General features: G+C 34.5%; 1 protein-coding gene across 2 annotated transcripts in view; it reads left to right on the forward strand.

Annotated features, from left to right (window-relative positions):
• LOC130635939 (uncharacterized) overlaps positions 1 to 18,600 on the forward strand; it is a 35,235-nt gene extending 16,635 nt beyond the window's left edge. For both annotated transcript variants that reach the window (XM_057445471.1, XM_057445472.1), the window contains exons 2-6: positions 2,708 to 3,064; positions 14,737 to 15,033; positions 15,107 to 15,433; positions 15,890 to 15,979; positions 17,169 to 18,600. In XM_057445471.1, the coding sequence (XP_057301454.1) occupies positions 2,708 to 3,064; positions 14,737 to 15,033; positions 15,107 to 15,433; positions 15,890 to 15,979; positions 17,169 to 17,395 (1,298 nt within the window). In that variant the 3' untranslated portion in view covers positions 17,396 to 18,600. The remainder of the gene's footprint in view (positions 1 to 2,707; positions 3,065 to 14,736; positions 15,034 to 15,106; positions 15,434 to 15,889; positions 15,980 to 17,168) is intronic.
• Positions 18,601 to 22,554: the final 3,954 nt, after the last annotated feature.

The raw sequence follows: 22,554 nt of genomic DNA on the forward strand, positions 1-22,554 counted from the left end.
GATATAATTTTAACTGGAAAAGGTAACGATTGGCGTTTCACTGTGTTTTTAATTAAACTGAAGTTGCGATAATTTTTTTTCTAAAGGGTATTACGCCTTTACGGATGTGCGAGACGGTTAACCTGTACTAAACTCTCAGTCCGGTGTTAACAACGGACTCCCTGTTTTCTATTTTTTCATTTAACCAAGGCTACGATAAAGTTCTTTTGAAAAAGGGTTTCACTCATATACATACGGATGTGTGTCACTGTCTATCTGTACTAAGCCGTCAGACCGTTGTTAACAAAGGTTGGTTCCTGTATTTACATTTAAACCGAAGTTGTTATAAAGTCTTTTGGAAAACATAAAAACAATGTTGCACGATTGTTTTGTTTAACAGGATAAAAACATGTTGTAACTGTGTTTCTATTTTTGAATTTTATGGATTTCCACAATTAAAATTGCTCAGTGAATGTTTTTGCTGGACATGATGTCAACAGGCTGTTCCATGTGTTTTCATTGCAACCGAAGTTAGGATAGAGATTTTTGGGATATTACTCGAATACAGATGTGTGACACAGTATACCTGTCTTAAGCGCTCAGCCAAGTGTTAACAACCGAATATTTCCTGTGATTTTATTAGCCATTATTTTTTTGGGGGAAAGGGTATTATGACTTTGCAGATGTGCAACACGATATACTCGCACTAAGCACTCACCCTGGTGCCGCTATTAATTTTTTAACTTTCACGGAAACATAAAGTAAAATAATACTCACTGATTGTGTTTCTTATGACAGGGTAACAGTGGGAAGTACTATTAAGAACATACTGCATATCGGTACTTACAGCGCTCAACCTCCATATGTGACAGTTTGTGAGTCTTATTAAGCTCTCAACAGGGCGTTTACCCACAGTCACACAGTTACTTGTTTAACCCAGTGTTTCAACGCTGGGACCCCGCCTAGTTCTTGTAATGTCTTTTCTGGATTTTGGCAGCTAAACCTGCGAAGATGATCGTCTGTAGTTGAAAGTTCAATTTGTTGTCTAATTTGAAAATCTTGATTATCAAAGTCGCATTTTGATGTCTGTTGCTTTAATCGTAAATAAAATTGATTGAGGGATTCGTCTTGAAACTCTTGTGATGTGATGTAACTGTTGTGATGCTACTGTATAGATATGTGATGGTACTATATATGTTATACTACTTCCGGAAAGTCAAAATAGAACGGGAAAAGATCTCTCTCAAGCGCGATTCTCATAGGTACTTTTCTTTTAAAGTTTAAAAAATTATTGAAATTTCACCCTTAAAATGCTTATGTCAGCAAAAATAATTACGCAAATTTATTTCCTTTGTCTTATACTACGATATTTCCAAGCTTTATACGCTGGTACATACCTGTCCTCCATCCCACCAAAAAAGCCATGTCAAGTAGGGTTGGTGTGTTTTGGCCTCCATATAATACTGAGAATAAGGTACAGTCTAGACTTGAACGGAATAAGTTTAATAGCATGAGCGCAATAAAATTTATGGAAAAAGGCATTTATATCATTTCTGTGAAAACAGAAAATCTTGATTTGCATTTGACGTCATCTTTTTTAATTCAAGGACATCATAATTTTTTCTGTATAGAAAGTCGGGCAAAAATCAAGAATAAAGTGTTAGTAAGACATGAGCAATTGAAATACGGTGTGTCATCTGCGTTTATGATGCCACATTGGTTAACTATAAACGCCGTCAAGTATTTTTCTTTGCGTAAAATGAATTTGTAGTAATACTTGTACAACAGTGCCAGTTGCATTACCTAACCCTCAGCCTATGGGGGAAGGAAGTGCATTATGCCTCTTACATCATTGAAACGCTCTCGTTTTGTGTAAGTTTTCCTTAAAATTTTATATCGCTTATCACAGCAAAAAGAAAAAAACTTTTATTGTAACTGATATTGTATTAACATTTTAAACCGAAGTTTTCATTTGACAATGTATTTGTGGTAATTTTTATTTATCTGTTATTCAGACTTACTAAGAGTGCATTTTTGATATTTTTAATGTTTTGAAGACCAGAATATGTGTAAGTTACAGACCGGATTTTTTAAATGATATCAAACACTTTGAAATTTTCCAGACGTTATATCCTTTATATTTTTATAAGAGTTATTATCATCTCTGCTAATATTGTTAATATATTGCTTTGATATCTCTAAAGTGATATTAGAAATCGCAGAATCAATACGCATTTGAACGCACATAAGAAAAACATTGAAGTTCTAAAAGCCATACACTCATTCTTTTAAAATGACTGAAAATGCCATTTGTAATAAAATGACGCCAGAGATCAGCCGTGTGACCTGAATACCAATATTTGCCATTCAATCCAATATTCAAATATTTCATATTGGATTGAATTTATAGAGCCTGATATCTAATTCTCCCCCCTAATAACTACAAGCGTAAAACAAACTAATAGATCAACTGTAAGTAGATCGGAATGTATAGCGGGAGTCTTTTGTGCCTCAAAAGGCGATTGAATACAAGTTTGCTTTTTCAAACAATATTGATGTAATACTAACACTTGCGCAGTTGGAAATCTTTTTGAATTATATAAATATATTCGTAGCTAAGTCATAGTGACACGACAGTGTTTGCAATTTCCGATTATTTTTATCACTAGTTTCTAACGGTAAAACGAATTATTAATGCAGTTTCTTTTATTTTATAAACTAATTGTAGGTTTTGGAGGAACAGTTGAACCTGAAGCAACAAATGTAACAGTAATACGTGGTAAAATGTTAGATATAAGTTGGACAGTAAGTCCCGCAAGTGGTGAACGTGTCACTAGTTTGCAGGTATATGTGTTGCCCAACACCACTTCTGAAATATTAATTGGTCGCAGTCCACTTGTGTCAGTTTATGGAGACACTTTATTTGGTGTTGGTAGATTGTCTGCTACATTTGTTTGCTCGACATACAAGTTGATGTTAAAGAATGTAACTATCCCTGATAGTGTAACATTTCAACTTTTTGTAGTTTTTATCAATGGTGATAAATCTGATATCAAATCATCCGACATTCAGGTTACTGTTAATGGTAAGAGTTTTGGTTTTCTTCTTTTCTTTTGTTTGTTTGTTTTAATTTCTGTAGACTAAATATTCGTTTGTGTCATACTTTGAAATAATTATAAACTTTGAACTGACACTCCCATCCAGACTAACGCAAGTTAAAGACAAATGTAATAAAAACTGAAAGTTTTTTTACTGTGTTTCTTTCTTTTTGATAATTTTTTTGATTGACTAAGCATTTTAAACGTAGGCCAGACAAAAAACAAATTAGTTTAAGATGGCACATTGCATCCTTTGTAACAAACATTGCATGCCACTTTACAAGATTTTATTTGTGCTGATTTTCCTTAAACCTGATATATATATATATATATATATATATATATATATATATATATATATATATATATATATATATATATATATATATATATATATATATATATATATATATATATATATATATATATATATATATATATATATATATATATATATATATATATATATATATATATATATATATATATATATATATATATATATATATATATATATATATATATATATATATATATATATAATTCTGCAATCCTGTTAATGCCATCGTTGCCAGGAACGATATTCGCAATACGTCCTAGCGGCTATTTATTTTTGAAGACGTTCTGGTCTCTAACTATCACGAGGTCTCCTTCTTTAATTTGGCCGTCATTTGTATTTCATTTAGCACATGCTGTCAAAGAAGACAGGTATTCCTTTCTCCATCTAGTTCAAAACAATTTGAAGCAGCCTGTACGGCTCTCCATCTACGATCGTCGAGTTTGTAAATATAGAATCTACAGGTGTAATGAGAAAATGATTTAGCGTTAGTGCGTGGTAGTCATCTGCGTCACTGCTGATAGATGTCAATGGTCGGCTATTGTTGATGGTTGCTTCTACTCAGTTAAGAATTTACTCTTCTTCATTAAAAACGCGATATCGAACTATCGCTTCAAACGCTCGTTTAGTGATTTAATACCATAGATTCCATCGTTCTATTCATCCATGGTGAAAATGGTGGATTGAATTTCTATTCGATACTACTCTTGGTTAATTCTTTTCGAAGTTTTTTCCTATTCAAATTCGTTACCAGCTCCCTCAGTTCACGATCTGCGCCGACGAAACGTCGAAGCGCAAGAATAAAACTATCTGTTGATAAATCTCCTGCTAGCTCGATATAAACGCACGTGACTTCATGCAGGTAAACAATGCTCCATACCTTTCCACGGTTTCAGACGAAGTTCTTGTCCTCTTATTTCTCTTAACAATCATCAGACAAAATAATCTACTCCTGATCGATTAAATGGTTGTTCACCTACAGCTAGACGATCGATTGGTAGATCTCCCATAAGTGGTGACTTTGGTTTGACTTTCTTTGATTTGTAGTATGTACATGCATTTATCAAATTCTTCACAAATGATTTTACAGTCAAAATTATATTATTTTGTATTCATAGTGCTAGTGTGGCATTTTGTCTAACATGGAAGTTTTTATGATGAACGTGTTAAGTTATGAGTCGTGCAATGTGGTGTTTCAGCGAGATTATGACTTGGTGTTTGGACTAATTTGGAATATCGATTACACCAATTCTTCTTCCAACACAAGTCAAATTGTTTTGCATCATTGGTCTCAAAGCTACAAGTGGTGATCTTTTTGGTATTTCCTTGTGTGATTGTAGGTTTCCGAATTCTGATGGGTAGGATTCTTGTTGTGAGATGTTACACAACTGTATCTTTGTTGCTTCAATTTCATCAGCGGTCAGGTAATCAAATTCTCAAAGTTCAGATCCCCCCTCTTTAAAAACAACCAATTTCGGTTTAATTTGATAATCCACGCAGTGTGGCGGCAGAGTTTTTGCCAATCGAAATAATTTTCCCCTTTCATAAAGGATGTTTTCTCTGGTATTGCATTACTGGTTGACTGAAAATTTTCGGTTTTCATTCAAGATATATTTCATAACTATTTGCGAATCTGTCCAAAATTTGGTACTGAGGTCCATGGAAAGACTACTCACTATTGATTCTCTCATTCTTGTAGCCAAGACAGCAGCTTGTAATTCCAATTTTGGTATTGGGAGAGATTTCGGATTCAACGGGGTGACTTTGGATTTTCCCTTCACAAATGTTACATTGACGGTATGCGTTTCCTGAATACGTACATATGCTACAGCACCATATGTATTGATTAAAGCGTCGGAAAAAATTTGTAGTTGAATTAACTGATTATCGGATTGTAGTTTGAGCCATCGAGGAATGTTAATCGATGTTAGTTTCTCCAGTTTACTTCTCCAGCTCAACCACTTTGTTTTTAGTACGGTTGGTATTTCTTCATCCCAGTCTATTTTGGATTTCCACAAAGATTGGATGAAAGGTTTTCCTTCTAAAATGAATGGTGTTAAGATGCCAAGTGGGTCAAATATTGAACTTGTTAAACTTAATATACCTCTTATTGTTTCAGGTGATGGCTTGTTGAGAACTTTAAATGTGAAAAAGTCAGTGTTCGGATTCCATAACATACCAAGTACTCTTACACTCGGTAATTTGTGTAAATCTATGTTGACATTGATTACGGTTTCTGTATTTGGAAAACATTTAAGAATTTCACAAGAATTTGATACCATTTTGTTAAACGAAAGCCACAACTTTTCATTGGTTCTGTTTTTGCAATTGACACGGCTTCGTTTACTGTTTTTATGGAATCCAGATAATCATCCATGAAAAACTTTTTCGTGATAGTGTCTACTATTTTGCGATCGTGATTGATGCTAGTTTGTCGAAGAACGTAATTTGCGCAACAAGGTGAGTCTACTTTACCAAATACTTGCATGGCAAAATCATCAATATTGTCGCTGTTTTTTTCTCTCCAAACGAAATGAAGAGCGTTTTGTTCCGTTCTTGATACTTTGACCCGGTGAAACATTTTTTCAATGTCAGCCATAACTACATAACGATTGGTACGAATGTGAGTAATACAGATACTAGGTTGTACTGTGCTACTGACAATGGTGATGGTGATATCGGATGTTTGGTTCTTCTCAAAGTCTAAAAGTTTTCTCGCATATTCCTTGACCTGTAATTTTCTGCTAAACTTGGTTACTTGCTCAATTTTTTTTGTTAGATTTCAGACGTTGGGCTGCTAATTCCCTTTAGTAAGTTAATTTTGTTTTCTCATCTTTCCACAATAAACCTACTTCAAAATGACCGTCTTTCATTTTGGTGGTCGATTTAAGTATGTATAACGCCTGTTTTTCGTCTTTCGTTAGTAGGTCTGGATGGAGTGGACGCTTTGCTCCATATGAATCGATTTCCCAAAATCTTTTTACTGCATGATTGAGATCATCCCCATCAGTTTCTAATCGAATAATATTGGTAAATATGTTTCAAATCTTCCCACCAAATACGATCCAACCAAGTTGCGTCTTAACAGCTACTGGTTCGTTGTGTTTTCCTACTCGATAATCATGTTAAATATGAAGTGATTGTGTATCGATTCTAATAAGTACTGCTACTCTGTCGTCGTTTTTGGTTGGTATATCGATGTCTTTCAAATAAGCATATTTTTCTTTCAAATCTGGTACAACCCATGCTTCTTCGATTTTGATTTTTTCTTTAAAATTGGTAGGGCGAACATTAAATGATATGATTTTTGATTTCAACGTCTCTAAATTCGATAGGATTGTGGATACTCTCAACGGTTGCTCCTTCCCGCCTAGTCCGAGTTTCTGCGCTGTTTCTTCGCAAATTAAGGTGCTATCTGATCCACTATCTATGATAGCGTTGATTGTTACTGACTTGTTATTATACGATACGGTAACCGGGATAACATGAAGATAGGTGTCAGTTGTTTTCATTCTTTAAAACTTCATTTTCATTTTGTTGTGCCGGTCCTAAATGCAGCAGGGTGTGGTGACGTTTTCCACATTTATCTTTTCGACAACTTTTCTTAGATTTACATTCTTTTATTTTGTGAGAAGTAAAAGATAGTTGAAAGAAATTCCTTTTTCTAAAACATACTTCCTACTGATCTGCCTCCGGTTTTAGTTTGAATTATCTGCACTTAAAAACAAAATGATTTTCTGAACAAAACCAACACTTCGTACTGCGTTCACTACCTGCACCTGTTGCAAATGTTCTCACTCTTTTTTCATCTCTCTTCGACTCTTTTCCATTTTTAATCCTATCCTGTTTCTGATCTGCGAATAAATTTGCTAATGGATTGAATTGCTCTAACAACTGAAAACTCAACCATTTCTCAATCTCAAAAAAAAATTACTAATTTTCTCACCCGTAATCTTGTCTTTCGAAAACTTGTAGAACTGATTGCCGAAGTGGTAAGGTAATCTAGCTACAGCCACTGCTAGATTCTCAGTTGAATTAATAGCAAATTTGTAGCCTATATAGATTAGCCAAGTATTATTAAAATTAAGAAGCTGCGGATACCGACGGAGAGATGTCTTGTCGCGAGGTATTTGAGGAAGATCAAGAACCTTTTTTAATTTAAAGTAAGATACAACAACAGGATTGCCGCAGTCACGTTTAAATGTTTTTAATGCAGATGCGTAAAATATGCCACTTGCACCAATCGATAACAACGTCTTTTTCGTCTAATGCACTAATCAACCTCTCCATCCTTGTGTTACCGTCAATGGAAAACTTCAAGTGTACTCTAGATTTAAAATTTTCAACAAACTCTTGGCCATTTATTAGGCAAGCCATCAAACCTAAATAGATCAATAACTGGTGGATTACTTGATTCATACTTCCATCGAAGTACTCTAGCTGTAGTTATCCCACTTTTGTCTTCTATAATGGTTTCTTGTCCTTCAATAAGATCGTCAATAAGTTTATAAATCGGCTGATTACAAAATTTATGGAGATTTTTTGGATTATTAAAGACATTGTTTTCGACATCTTTTAAGAGTCCGTTACACGTAGCAAAATTTGCAATAGCAAATAACATACAAGTACTTTGCAAGTACTTGTGCAATACAGTATTATGTGTAACAGCTGGTATTATGCATTGCGCATGGGCTTGTACAAGAACTTGTGGAAGTTCTGATTTTTTTAAAATGATTTAAAATAATCGACGTTTGCTATAGCAAATAAACAATAGGTTGCGATCAAGTTCGGAATGTTAACCGATCAATAATTTTTAGCGTTTGTTTTCATTGTTGTTTTTATTATAAATGAGCCAATAGGATATCGAATTGATGAAAATAAAAAAATTAAAGTGTGGTGTGAATAGTTTTGTGGCGTGTATGAAAATATTTCGTTGAAGATGGAGGCGATAAATAAAAAAAAGAAAGTTGATAGTTGGACAGATAATATGGTGGGACAACTAATTGCAGAGTGGCAACTACACGAGTGCCTTTTTAACTCAAACCACGCAGAGTATCATAATGCAAGAAGAAGGAATATAGCGCTGGAGTTGATTTCAAACGAATTGGCAATGCCAGTCAAAGACATACAAAAGAAAATGGTCGGTTTGAGATCGTATTACGGTCAATTAAAACAGAAAGTCCGAGCTTCAAAGAAAAGTGGAGCAGGTTCGGATGAGGTTTTCACTCCCCAATGGCCTTTTTATGGGGAGATGGATAGCTTCTTATCTGATTATATTACTCCTCGCGCCACAGAATCCAACATTAATGTGGACGAAGATCCGAATGGTGATGATGAAACTCCTACGCCGGCGCTCATCCATAAACGAAAAAAGTCATCTAATGTCAAAAAAGATCAAGATGCATCTGTTGCGGACAGAGTTATGTTAAAAGCGTTAGAGCGATTGGATGAGCCTCGTCAGACGTCTTCCGCAGTAGCAAACCTAAACCTGAGTCCTAATGAAAACCAAACCCAAGAACAATTGTTTGGTAGAATGATTTCGAAGAATTTGCTTGATATAGAAAATATGTACACCCGAGAAAAGTGTAAACTACAAATACAACAGCTTCTGTTTGACGCAAGGTTTCAGAATGGACAACTGACGACCGTTCCTTCAACTTCGTCACCCTTCAACTACAATGGAGGCCACCAAACTGGTACTTTCCGCGGTCCTGAGAGAATTTAAACTGGGAGAACAACAAATGCTATCAGCCCAGAATTATCACCTAGTAACTCAGGAGATTCCGATATCTCACTTCCATCGCGTTTCAACTACTACGGTTCACAGGTTTACAACAGTAGTTACAACAACAATTAACTTTCACTTATGGTATAGACTTTATATAAAAAACTGTTTTGTTGTATTTATACAAACTTGTGTAGCTAGCTACCCGTAGTGTTTTCTGTAAAGATTTAAGACAATTATACAAGCATATTCCATTGCCAAGATACTTGACCTGAGCCCATGAAATAATCTTTAAAGACATCACGTATTTCTTTTGCATTTGAACTAGCTTTTCTCTGTGCGCAAGTTTGTAAGTCATTTGAGACATCAGCCATTCCCCTCCATTGACCAGGAACGATTCGATTCGTCAGTAAATCTTCTTGGTCGACAAGACAAACTGGTGCGTACGAGTCTTTAGACTTCGTCATCAGCATATTGTGTAGCGCTACGATGGCCATAACGAGGCTCGTGGTTTTACTCGTGCTGTTTTAATTGTGCTGTTGATGATTCTAAATCTAGCGGATAAAATACCAAAAGCGTTTTTACTTATTCTTCGAAACCTTGAAAGCCGGTAATTGAAAATTCGCTCGGCATCACAAAGCGTGTTTTTGGAAAAAGGCTTCATTAAATTTTTTGATAATGCGAATGCGTCATCCCCAACGATAACGTAAGGTATTTCTGGAAAATCAAGCTGATCCCACGCTGGATCTTCACTCAGTGGAAGTTGCTTCGGAGGTGGAAGGGCTAACCTATCATTGCTCAATAAATGATATAACTCTGTATTTCTTAAAACTCCACAATCGCTAATACGGCCTTGGCATCCAGCGTCTACGTAGATAAATTTGTATTCACTATCGACAAGTGCCAATATACTATAGAATCCTTTATAGCTGTAAAATGTAGATCCAGTGTTCGGCAGTAACTTAATAGGAATATGTTTTCCATCGAGAGCTCCTATGCAATTGGGAAACTGCCACTTCAAGTTTATTTTAGTCTGAAAGCGCTTTCCACTCTTCCTCCGTTTGCGGAGGAAGAGTGGAAAGAAAGAGTGGAAAGAAATAATCTTTCTTAAGAACTCGATAAATCGCCCTGGCAACTATAGGTACGAAAAGGGAAATGGTTTTATCCGACATGCGAAATTGGTACATCAGACTTTGATATGACTCTCCAGTAGCCAGAAATCGCAATGTTACTGACAGTTTCTCCTCTGCTGATATCGGTTTCCGACAAGAGGTAGTTTGTTTGGTGATGTATGGGCGTACTTTCTACAGTAGTTCCTAAAAGGAAAGAGACTTATTATGTGAGATGCGCTACCACTGTCCTACAAAATCTTTGATCAACAAAAAAAATTACTTACAACAAATGTTTCCGTATTCATTCGAAGCTAATAACGGAAATGTTCAGTGTCTTGTAATCTTAATTCACTAAGGATGCTATTGCAAGCCCCTTTCGTTTGTCTGTCTAATAACCATGGTCGCACCCAAAAACGTTTGCGTTGCCTTCTTCTTTTGCACTGACTTGTCTTTACTTTTACTGCCAGCGATAGCGCCAGAATTAAAACAACGTCTTCTTGTTTGCAAACCATTTTCACAATGAGCGCGCAAAAACTCACATTTTTTTTTTTATTATTTAAAATCTACAAAACTTGTGCAAGTATAAAAACTAGCACAACTGCTTGTACAAGTACTTGCAGAAGTACTTGTATGTTATTTGCTATTGCAAACTTCGCTACGTGTAACGGACCCTTTAGTTCTGAACGGTTCGTTTGAGATTTATCCTGATTAAAACAATTGAAGTGCTTTAGTCTGATCTTTATATGGATGTTGATTGACTAACGAAGATCTATCAGGCGGTACATCATTGGTGTTGAAGAAGTGACGGCTTTTTGTTGAATGGTTTGATGAAAAAGAATAATGTGGTTTTGGAAGATATTTAAGAGGATATGTAAAAAAAATAATTTCTTTATTGCAAGTTCTGCTTTTTGAGTTGCGTTACGTTAGGGCGGGTTATTACTCTAACGAATGAGATCGAATCGATCGAATCGATGTTACTAAAAATAAAACATTGCAAAATCTTCGTCGACGGACGTTAACCTGGCGGTCAAATACGATCGAATTCAAAAGTAGGAATGCTTTTTACTTTTTCGTCCATCGATTGAAATATATCCAATGAGATTGATTTATACCAATGATATGTTAACACTTTGACGAAGAAATGACCATTTATTGAGAAGCAGGAAGAAGAGAAAAATGGCTGAAAACATTGTAAACAAACGAAGATTTTATTGCATATTTGATGCAGCAACAGCAGACACTATTTAACACGAGCAACCGTTAAAAGATGGAAATGCATCACCAATAAGTGATTATTCGCAAATGAATGTTGAGGGATTTAGATGAACAAACTACAGACAAATGCGTAGACGAGTACAGACGAGTATAGACGAATCACAGACGAGTACAGACAAGTTACAAACAAGTACAGATAATCACAGACAAATCACAGACAAGTAACAAATCTCAGACGAGTCGATATATTTTTCTGTCTTTAAAAATGAAACTTCATATAAAGAAAAGTGAGTTTCCCACTGATTCTTTAAAATTTTAAAATAATGTAGTTTTCCCGAATTTCTCATAAATGTTAGGATGCTACATTATTGTTAAAAACAGGAAAAGTAAAAAGTGCAGAAAGAACATTCGATTCACCTTTTCGTTCGATGTATGATTCGATTTGTTTCATAGATATAAAATAAGAAACAGTTCTGTGAGCACGTATGAGCGTCATGTGAGCGCGTGTGAGCGTCATGTGAGCGCGTGTTTAAAGTTTTACAATTTTACTTCGATTTACACAGATTTCATAAATGTTTTTGGCTACTTAAATATTGCAGGTTTCAATTTTAATTATAATTACATACATGGATGAAATATGGAAACCCAAAGATTTTAGTCCGAAAAAGTTTGATGAAACACCAAATAAAAAAATGTGCAAAGGCAGTGAAGTTTCGTGGTATGTTGAAAATATGTTGACATTATTTATTGTCCCAATTGATATTTGTCGTAAATTCTCTATATAAAGCTCTTGTTAAAGCTTTGTATGATAAAGGACCGTTCATTTTGACACCACCATACCGGAAGTTTGCCCTTACATTTGATGGAGAATGGAGCTATAAGACCAAAAAATGGAACATATACGTTTATTCTTGCTGTATATCCCTACAATTCCTGATCTGATTGAATTATCAGGCAATGCGACTGATTCACCATCACAGAAAAAAGATAAGGAAGTTAATGAACAGGAATTGGCGACAGATTCTGTGTTATCTAATTGTACACATAACAATAAAAAACCGAAGATTCCAATATCTGCAGAAGAACTCGATATTATAACAGACAAGCCCAAGGACACTTTAAAGAAAATTTTCCAGCAAGCTGTGGACATCCTGTCTGATGTAAAAGGAATAATTACGGCTGCATTAGCTGATCCAAGAATGCGAAACGTAAAATATTCAACTTCTAAACTCCACACATCATATCACCATCTTCGAGAAATCGTGATTTATTGGAATACAAATGAAAAACTCATACATGGTTCTTAATATGCAAAAATACAAAAACTGCAGCTGTGAATCTGAACATGTGTTTCGTGCAGGTTAAAAAGAAAATCATGCAAAGTAAAGCACGAAGTAGTTTAACTGTTGCACTCGAAACGGATTTGACAACATCACAAACCGGCCAAAAGAAAGATCAGATAAAAAAAACACCATGCAAAGAATAACACGCAAGAAAGTAGTCAAGATGATCAACAAAAGCGATTCTTAGATTCACACATCTAATAGTATTCCACAAACGCCGCTGTCAGCAATAACCCCATAACTCCTACACCACAAGGCGCACCACTAAACCGCATCTAAGTTCACAATAAACAAATAAAGTTAACAACTCTTCAAAACAACCAGTTAAATGTATTACTCTCCAGTCTTTCTCCAACAACCCTTCAGTATTTGCGTTCTCACAGCAGCAGTAATGCTGCCTTGTCTCAAATCATGAAAAACTGTTCACGCATCAACAATTGGTAAAGTAAAATGTCACCTTTTTCTATGAAATTGTTCTGCTACCTGAAAACATGTCGGTATGCTACGGGTGCCATAATAAATTAAGGTTGAATGCCGCACATTTCCAGACAACGTGATTGTGAAACACCTGGTTAGACGAATAACAGGGGTATCTCCTTCTGGACCTGTTATATTCACTAATGACTTCACCGCAACGTATTACCAATTACATGTGCAACATATAGCTATAAAAAACAGGCTATACTTCGGAAACCCGGTAGTGTACGTGTTTCAAACCTTATCGAAACAGCTGGCTGGTAATATGGAATTTGGTCAACGATTGCAATGCTCAGGTGTTGTTGTTAAATTTGTTTGAAAACTCAGTGTGGTACAAAACGCTTTTTAGCTGAAACTTCTGTTTTCTTTTTTTGATGAAGATTGTGTTCCTGTGTTTTGTTGTTTTTAAGCTACTTACTTTTATTCTATACTTATTCCATTAAGAAAACTTTCGTTTAAGCACAAAATCTTACTTTTAAGCCCCAGAAGGTGTAGAAAGACAAAAAACTGGGCACGAGTTTGGAGGGTGCTTTTAATGGAATGCAGTGTTTCATATTTTTTTGTTTTTAAAATATTGTTAAATAGAAAGGGGCGTTTAATGAGAGAGGTGTTTATTTAAAAAAGAAAAAGGGGCGCTTCTTTACTAAATATCATCAGCATTTACAATGTTATACTCTTATTGTTGTTATCAAATGTTTCAGTATGTGAGTATAATTGACGATCAAAAATTTTATATCCATTTTGTCCAAAACAACGCTTCGAATGGTTTATGATTTTAGAGAGGGCGTTGAATAATGAGGCGAGTTTATTAGAAAAAGAAAAAGATAGTTCACCTTTGAGACTTGTATATTATTCCATGGTTCGTCATTTCAAGACTTGCATACATTTTACGCAATTCAACGTTACTGTTAAAACCTAAATAATAATTAAGGTACTGTTGGTATACCCATGACTCTACACTAGTCGCTTGTGATTCGTCTGTACAGGTCTGTGATTCGTCTGTACTCGTCTGTGATTCGTCTGTACTCGTTTGTGATTCGTCTGTACTGGTCTGTGATTCGTCTGTATTCGTCTGTTACTCGTCTGTACTCGTCTACGCATTCGTCTGTAGTTTTAGAACAGATCCAATTGTAGAATAAGTTCGCGGATTTCAGTTTCTTGGGGAAATTCCTTGAAAAGTTTTAAAGGCAGCGTCACTATACAAAATGTTTGTAGGGAAATGGCTGAAAAAAGTTTGAGAAATATTTAAAAATATTTGGGTTTACTGGAAACCCGCCTGTAATGTGGTGCATGAGAATTATTTATGATTTGGCTTATAAATGAATTTTAGCCTGTAAACCGTAGAGTTTGATAGAATGTACCAAACTTTAGTATACAAAACAATATAGGCAACAACTGTCTTATTTTTTATCTTACAATTTTTACAACTCTTCTTATTAATTGTTTATAGGTAGTCCAAGCTTGTGTGACAGAAACTTAGAATCAAGATACACGGTAAATGAAAATCGCACTTTGAGCCTTGTTCAAGTTATATGTGGACATCCTAAACCTGAAGTTAAATGGAAAGTGGGAGACGACAACTTCAGTAGATCATACAATTCATCTTACATCAATACTGCAATCAGGCAGCACAAATATACATTTAGAACACGACCAATCACTCGCAATGATTGTGGACGAACCCTCATATTCGTCGCTAATAACACAGTGGGAAGTATTAAAAGAAATGCAGAACTTAATGTTGAATGTGAGCACGAATTTTATTTATGCTGCTAAGTTTTTTAAACTTTAGGAACTTCTGCCAATTTTGTATTTCATAGTTGTACCTTCAATGGTCTCGATGGTATCGTTGTATAGACACAATGCAAGTTGTGTTCGTGTCACTTGGGATGCGGAAGACACTGGGAAATGTAATGTCAGCTATCATTTGCAGTTTACTGGTAGAGAGACTATTTATAACTCTTCTAACAGATATTTTACACTATGCAATTCTTCAGATGTTGACACTGTTATTATTTGGGCATCATACAAGGGAAAGAATGGTTGGAAACTTGCCAGTAGGATTAGCACCACGACCTCGTCACCATATTTCACCTCGACGACAAATATTGCGACGACCAATGCAGGAAAAAGTTTACCGAGAACATGTAAGTTAAATTGTAAATTTTTTCTTCTTATTAGACGCTTGTTTGTCAATGCGTGTAGCAATGACATCTTGGTAAAGGGACTGGTTATAAATTAACTAAGGTCATTATAGAAATTTTCGAAATCTCCGAATTAAGGTAGATTTGAAAATATTGAAGTTTAGTAAATTAGGTATATTAAAAGAAAGTACAATACATGCGACAATTTAGTTAAATAAAATGGTGGTCTTCTTTCTTTAAGTAAACTTTAATTTATTAATACAGCTTGATGATTGGATTGTGATCCCTAAGGAAAAACAAATGCTTAACAATAAAGTTGATAAGAATGGAAAGATTTATAAAATAGCCATATTAAGAACGTTATATAAGTAAAGAGTAGTACCCATACTAGCTGAAATTTCTAAGATTTATTAACACAGATAATTATTTCTCGGTTTTCATTATTTTTTTTTCTTTTAGGTGACTGTCAATCTACAATTAACGTTATCATTGCGGCCGTCATCACATTAATTTTAGTTACAATTATTTTTATAATTTCTAAACATAAAGGTAAGTATGTCCTTTTCATGTTGATGACTTTATTTGTGGTCGCTTGTTTAAAAAGGGCAACAACGTAAACACAAAAAAAATTTTTTTAACTCGTTTTTATATAATATATAAATAATTTTATTACTTTTATTTATTACATGACAGACAACTAATTACTAAAAAAATCTAGGGTACTTTCAGACTTAATTTTCATATGATTTTTTTAACACATTGTGATGGTAGAATTATCCTTAAAAAAAAACAACGTAAACGTTCTCTAAAAAGTGGGAAATGTATCGTTTATAAACATTTTCTTAAAATATTTATATCAGGACCTAGGATCTGAATATTGATGAGGGTATAAAATGTAATATTTCGAAATATACATTAAAGTTTCGACTGTCAAATGACTCATAGAAAATATAGACACAACCATTTCTTCTGCTGACAGAGAACAACGGGATTGGACAAATAAAATTATCTGCAAAATGGAGGAAAGTAAATAAATAAATTAAAATCTTTATATCAGGAGAATAAATAATAACAGCTTAATTCATCACGCCAGTTCCTTCATTCGTACAGTCTAATTAAACTATGGCGTATCAAATACCAATCATGCTTGTTTTAAGTTTTATGAAAAATTACTGTACAAAGGAGGGAGGAAAGTGGGATCTCAACTAGCACAGGAAAGGAACAAAATGTAATTAAAAGTTTCGCGAAGACCTCCTGACTATATTTGAGCAGTAATGGGCGTTGGACTTAGACAAAAACATTTTTTCCAAAAAAAGTCACCGAGAAAGGTTAATAAAAAAGGGTAAATATTGCGCAGTAATGTTGGATTTCAGTACAAGTGCAGTATTTTAATAATATTATTGACAATTTCTCTCATAAACAAAGGTGACAACTAATTGTGTCAAGCTTAGGATGATTGTCAATTTAAGGTGATTTTTCAGAAATCCAACACTTTTCCTACAGCCAGTGAAAATCGTTTGTAAATCATCTGTAATGGATAACGACTACTTCATGGTATTTGCTTTTCTCACTGTGAAAAGTTAACAAGCATTTTTATTTCTTGTCTTCCTGGCCTTTTGAACTTCGTCTAAACGTTATCGAAGTAATAATTACGAAATAAAATAAGGAAAATTTGAATTCTCTTGTGACAGGAAAGTCTTTTAATGTTTCAATATTAAATGATTTTTTCTTTATCTAGGTTATATTACTGTCAGCATAAACCGGAAGAGACGGCCACAAAGCAATGAAAATGGAAGTGACGATTATGAGGTAACAGGGGCAACGACATCTCATTATGCAGATATCAATATCAAAGCTGTGAAACCCAGTATATATGCAGATTTGACAACGACAGCTGATCATTCAAAGCAGTATGCTGAAATTGAGTTGCATAAAAAGGACACATACTCCAATATCAGGGACTGAAAACAACCGATTATTGGATATCATCTGCACAAGTTCTTCATCCTATAAACTTGGCCTGTAAATATGTATTTTTAACACCATCTAAGGGTATTAAGTTCCGAATTAGACAATTTAATAATTCTCTATTAGACGATAATGTAAAATTCGTCTGCTTTAATTGGTATTGATTCTTTCATGACTTTTAGCCTGGTTTACCGGGAAATAATCTTTAACCTTTTGATATTCTATTCACCAAACATTTTGTTAAAAAGTCTTTTTTTCCAATTTATTTACGTGCGTAAAAGGTAATGCTTACATTGCATTAAAAGACATTTATTTTGATTGCAATAGGCATTCCTGAAATTTAGCTTTTCTAATATACCACAGGTAGAATACTTATATGGGAGTTCTTAAAGTTACAAAACCTGTTATAACCCTTAACTTCATTTCTGTATCCAAACCTTCGTATAAAAACGAGACATGAGATGATAAACACGAAAATGAGGTCTTTTAACTAAGATGAGTTCTCCCTTGTATTGGTCATTCTAAAGTAGGATGAAATTCATACTTTTTATATATAGCTAACTTTTTTTAAATTTAGAAGACTTTCGAAGATAGTTAGATAGTTTTATAGATGTGTTTCTATTATTATTGCTACTAAATTCATCGCAATTATACAATCGTTAACAAAATTAATAGTTAGTTCTGGTTTTCACTGTCACAGAATTTGATGACGTCATCAGGAAAAATGTTGTCGTAATCCATTTTTTTTAAGCAATTGTTTTTCTAATTATTGGACAACACTTGTGATAAGTTTTAAGTCCAACGGACAACAATTGTATAAGTTAGACAGAGGGGTCGAATCAGCCGCCCACCCCCACAGCATTGAGGAGCCCCGCAAAAGTTCCAGCAGGAATAGGGTTAACGCAGTAAAGGCCGAGAGAAGCATTATGACCTCTACCTGTTTCATTGAGAACGACTAAGAGCGTAAACCTTGGTCAGTGGTACGGTTCGTCCATGGAAATTGCAATAAATCATCACTTCTCAGTAAGGCGTGATACTTCAAATGCTGTACTATTTCCAAAAGTTCAAGCTGAAGACATACTACCTTTTCTTCACACTAAATAATAAATAAAATACTTTATACATTCCCAAATATTCAAATTATACATAAAAGTTTGAGAAAACGTTGTATATATAGAGTCGACGCTCGTTATCTCGACGTTTCACTGGACTGGTGAGAAAGACCGAAATATCAAAACATCGAGATAGTGGATAATCGCGATAAGTAGCGTCTATCGTGAAAATCGTGAAAACGTACGAAATAAGAAAAGTTTGTCAAAATCATGCACACATTAGAAAAATTATTTAATTTTTTAAACCTGGTCAAGAATGGACTATTAATTAGAAGAATCAATTATTACTATTCTCATCCTATATGTATTTAATTCTTTGAAAAAAATGCTACTTTGCTTTTTAACAGATAATATGTCCTTATTTACAGAGGATTCTTAACGTTGTAATAAAGTGCGCATGTCGTTGCAGTTGCCGCTAAAAAAAATTAAAAACAATTCAATGGCTTTAGAATGGGATGAAGACATTCATCTAATGCACGAAAGTCAGCAGAAACAGCAAGTTCTTTTGCATAGCTCAATGCTTTTTCTTTTATCATACTCCCATCAATCGGAACAATTTGGCTTCTTTTGGAAATAAACCATTTAAAAATTACGACATCCAGATCTTTGTTGGCGCCTGCTCTTATTTTTCGTCGTTTACTAGAACATTTCTCGAAAGCAGCAAAACACTTGTCCTTATATTTTACCCATGTAGATATGGTGTTTCTCGGTACCACGAACTTAGGAGCCAAATCTTTATGTGTCACACCTTCCCTTTCCAATTTCTTTAGAGCTTTGCATTTTTCAACCAAAGTTTTTACCTCGAGCTTATGCTTTATCCCAGACATGATGTGTACAAGAGGAAAAAATTGTAAACATTAGAAATCTTGATTTTGATAAAGTTTGAGAAATTCGATGGTTGTTTTCCTCATCGATTTTTTTTGTGTGATGAAATTCAAAAATTACAGAAAAAGTCGAGATAGCCTGATAAAATGAACTCAATAGCCCGTAAAAATAGTTCGAGATAAGGAAAGATCGAGATGACGGGTAGTGGAGATATTGGACGTCTTAGCCTGCGGGAGGATGAAATGCCGAAGGGACCGATGAAAATTGGTTACGGAAGGATCGAGATAACGTGTTGTCGAGTTAACGAGCGCCGACTGTACATTATATCTATTTCAAATGAAAGTATAAAATTGCAAGTAGAAATGTCTTTGCCCCGTCATCACGGCTGATTTTTTTCCAAAAATATTTTTCTATTTATAATACCAGATAAAGGTTAGCAAAAGTCACTCAAAAAATTCACAGCACAGAATTCCTTGCGGGCTATTTATCCCTTCTTAACAAAGATATGAAAATGTCAACATTACGCTTGATCACTAAACTTATTTATTGTCGCACATAGCGCAAAATTCGCTAAAAAATGTCTTAGGAAAAGATTTTCCGTCGTAAATTTCTGCTCATGAAAATTTTTTTCTTTACCCTATTTGGAATGGGCTTTTTTTATCCTTGTAAGTATGGGGGGGTCATAAAGTGCCCGCGGGCTGTAACTTTTGTTCAGTTTGGTTTTAAGTGACGAAACTTGGCATAAAGAAGCATCAATATGTTGTGACTTAATTAGGGACAAAATATTTAGGTTTACATACGTCATAATGAGACAATGGCTGAAGAAAATATGTATTTTTTGGAAATTCTCATATTTTTATCTTTTTTAAAACTATTTACAGTACTAGTCATTAAAAACGTAATACGAGAATGTAATATATCATTAGGAACATTAACAGGTGGTATAAAATGGAATTCGATTAGAATTCAAATCTTCAAGGCGGATTCAGCACCCAAGTATGGGGTGCTGAATCCGCCGTCCCCCTTTCCCCTCAATAACTCTTGTGTGAACATCGGTGTTTTATTTCCTCTCCTTTTCTTTTTGATTAGTTATTGATTAGTCCGTATTAGTTTTTTGAAAAATAAGAAAACAACAACACAAATTGCCACTATCAACAACTTATATATGGGTAGATAACCGGAGCAAACTACAACACTATGTTCGCTAGAAAAAACTGAAACTAAACCAATTTGATTGTTGTACGATGGGGAAGACGAGAGGGAATAACACACTGATTTTCACACAAACTTATCACACTTATAGTACGTTACAAAAGAAACAAAATGGCAGCAATAAATTTTTACTTACGTCAGCACATTTTCTGTGACGTCAACAAAAGCTTAAAATTAGTTCTAGAGCAAATTTTTGCAACCTGTTTGAAGTTTCTGAAAGTTAAATAAAAATTAATTAACATATATTCCGGTTTTTACATAGAACGCATAAAAAACTGCCAAATATTTCCCAAAAATCCGTTTTTTTCGATTTCCGGATAAAATTCGAAAAATGGAGAAATCGGATAAATTACGTGACCAAAACAAGCAAAATGATTTTCCTTGTGGAAACAAAGTTATGTGATAATCCTGATAAGAGTTATTATAACTTCTTTATTATAAGGGTTTTATAAACATTTCAGGGGTAGTGGGAGATAAAAATCCGGGAAAAAAAACATGATATTTTTTCTCTTCCCAATTTCTCTTCGCCTACAGAACCGCCATTGCATTTCATTAAACGAATCATGCGATAATAAACGCACGGCAAAATCGATCACATGGTTGCTGGATTCATGCCATTACAGAAAAAATAAAGAATGAGGGAGAGCATCTGTAGCTGTGTTTCCATCGTAATGCTTTTACAAATGTATCTACAAAGTTCCGAACATGATAAATCAGATAAATCAATCGAAGTTTCTGTGTTGCTTTTTTATTATTTAAACGTTTTAACTTACTGAAATCAGACTTCTTTGCAACAACGACCTCCTCTTGTTGTTGTTTCTGAAGAAAGCTTCGCCTCGCTAGCTGTCTTACTTTTTGATTATTTTCCTCTGTTCAAACAGTTAGTCGTTTCCTCATGGAGACAGTATGCAATGAGTATTCTCCCTAGTTGGTTTTTTTAGCTTATATTATATTATGCAATCCCGGTCATGCTAATAAAAAAAGAAAGAGCGTGATAAGCATTAATTATCATAATTAATAACCACAAGGCAATGCTGTGATTTCTTTTTTTGTTTTTTCTGGTCTCCAAAAACAATGGCAAATAGAATAGAAGAAAATTAAATCTAAGTGGAGGAAGGGATACGGATGTTTTTATGCGCGGCCACTTTTTTAAACAGAACCAAATTTCTTTCCATTTCTTGATGGCATGTTTTTACAAAGAAAAACAAGCCAAAAAGAACAGCGTCAACGGAGCCTATCATAGTGGGGATTTTATCGAACTCCATCTCAGTGCTCATTTAAAGATAAGGCCGTTTGTTCACCTATGGTTTCACACGAACATTTTGCGACGGCCCGCTTATTAAATATGGAGTCTGAAAAAAACACAACAAATTCAAGATATTGAAGTACCATTATTTTCACTTCTAGTAGGTTTTATATCCTCAAATGTCATAACTCCGTCTGAACTTTGAAATAAATATAAAAAATGTATCTGTTAATTTTTTGATAAGGGTGATTACGCGCCTTTCAGCGAAAGAACAATGGAAATGACAAGAAGATTAGATTGTAGCTTAACCTTGCGCTTCAACGCCGGATCCATGTGGTAGTATAATTGTAATAGCCAATTCCCACTAATCCAAAACCTACAATGAAATATGTAATAGAACTAGCTGGCTCTTTAGCTGTTTTAAAATATGAAACAATTCTCTGCCTGTTAACTTTAATTTCCAAAAATGTTCCGTGTATGATTGACGGGTATTTACACCAAAACGGCTCACAGTCTGATCAGTACATAGATGCAACCGTCACGGGTTTTGTCTAGTCAAACTATAAACCCTTACGAAAGAACATGCCTTGTCGTGATACGTTGAAACAACCGTCATAGGGCTTCTGTGCTATTAAGTACTACTAAGCTGAAACAAGTCCGGGCAACTTTGGTTGATCGTTGTTGCGTCAGGACGTAAATAAGCTAGTAAATAAGCTGAGACATGATTTCAGGATTAAATTTTTTCTCTTGGCGTAAGTTCG

The sequence above is a fragment of the Hydractinia symbiolongicarpus genome, chromosome 3, assembly GCF_029227915.1.
Source record: "Hydractinia symbiolongicarpus strain clone_291-10 chromosome 3, HSymV2.1, whole genome shotgun sequence".
Classification (NCBI taxonomy): Eukaryota; Metazoa; Cnidaria; class Hydrozoa; order Anthoathecata; family Hydractiniidae; genus Hydractinia; species Hydractinia symbiolongicarpus.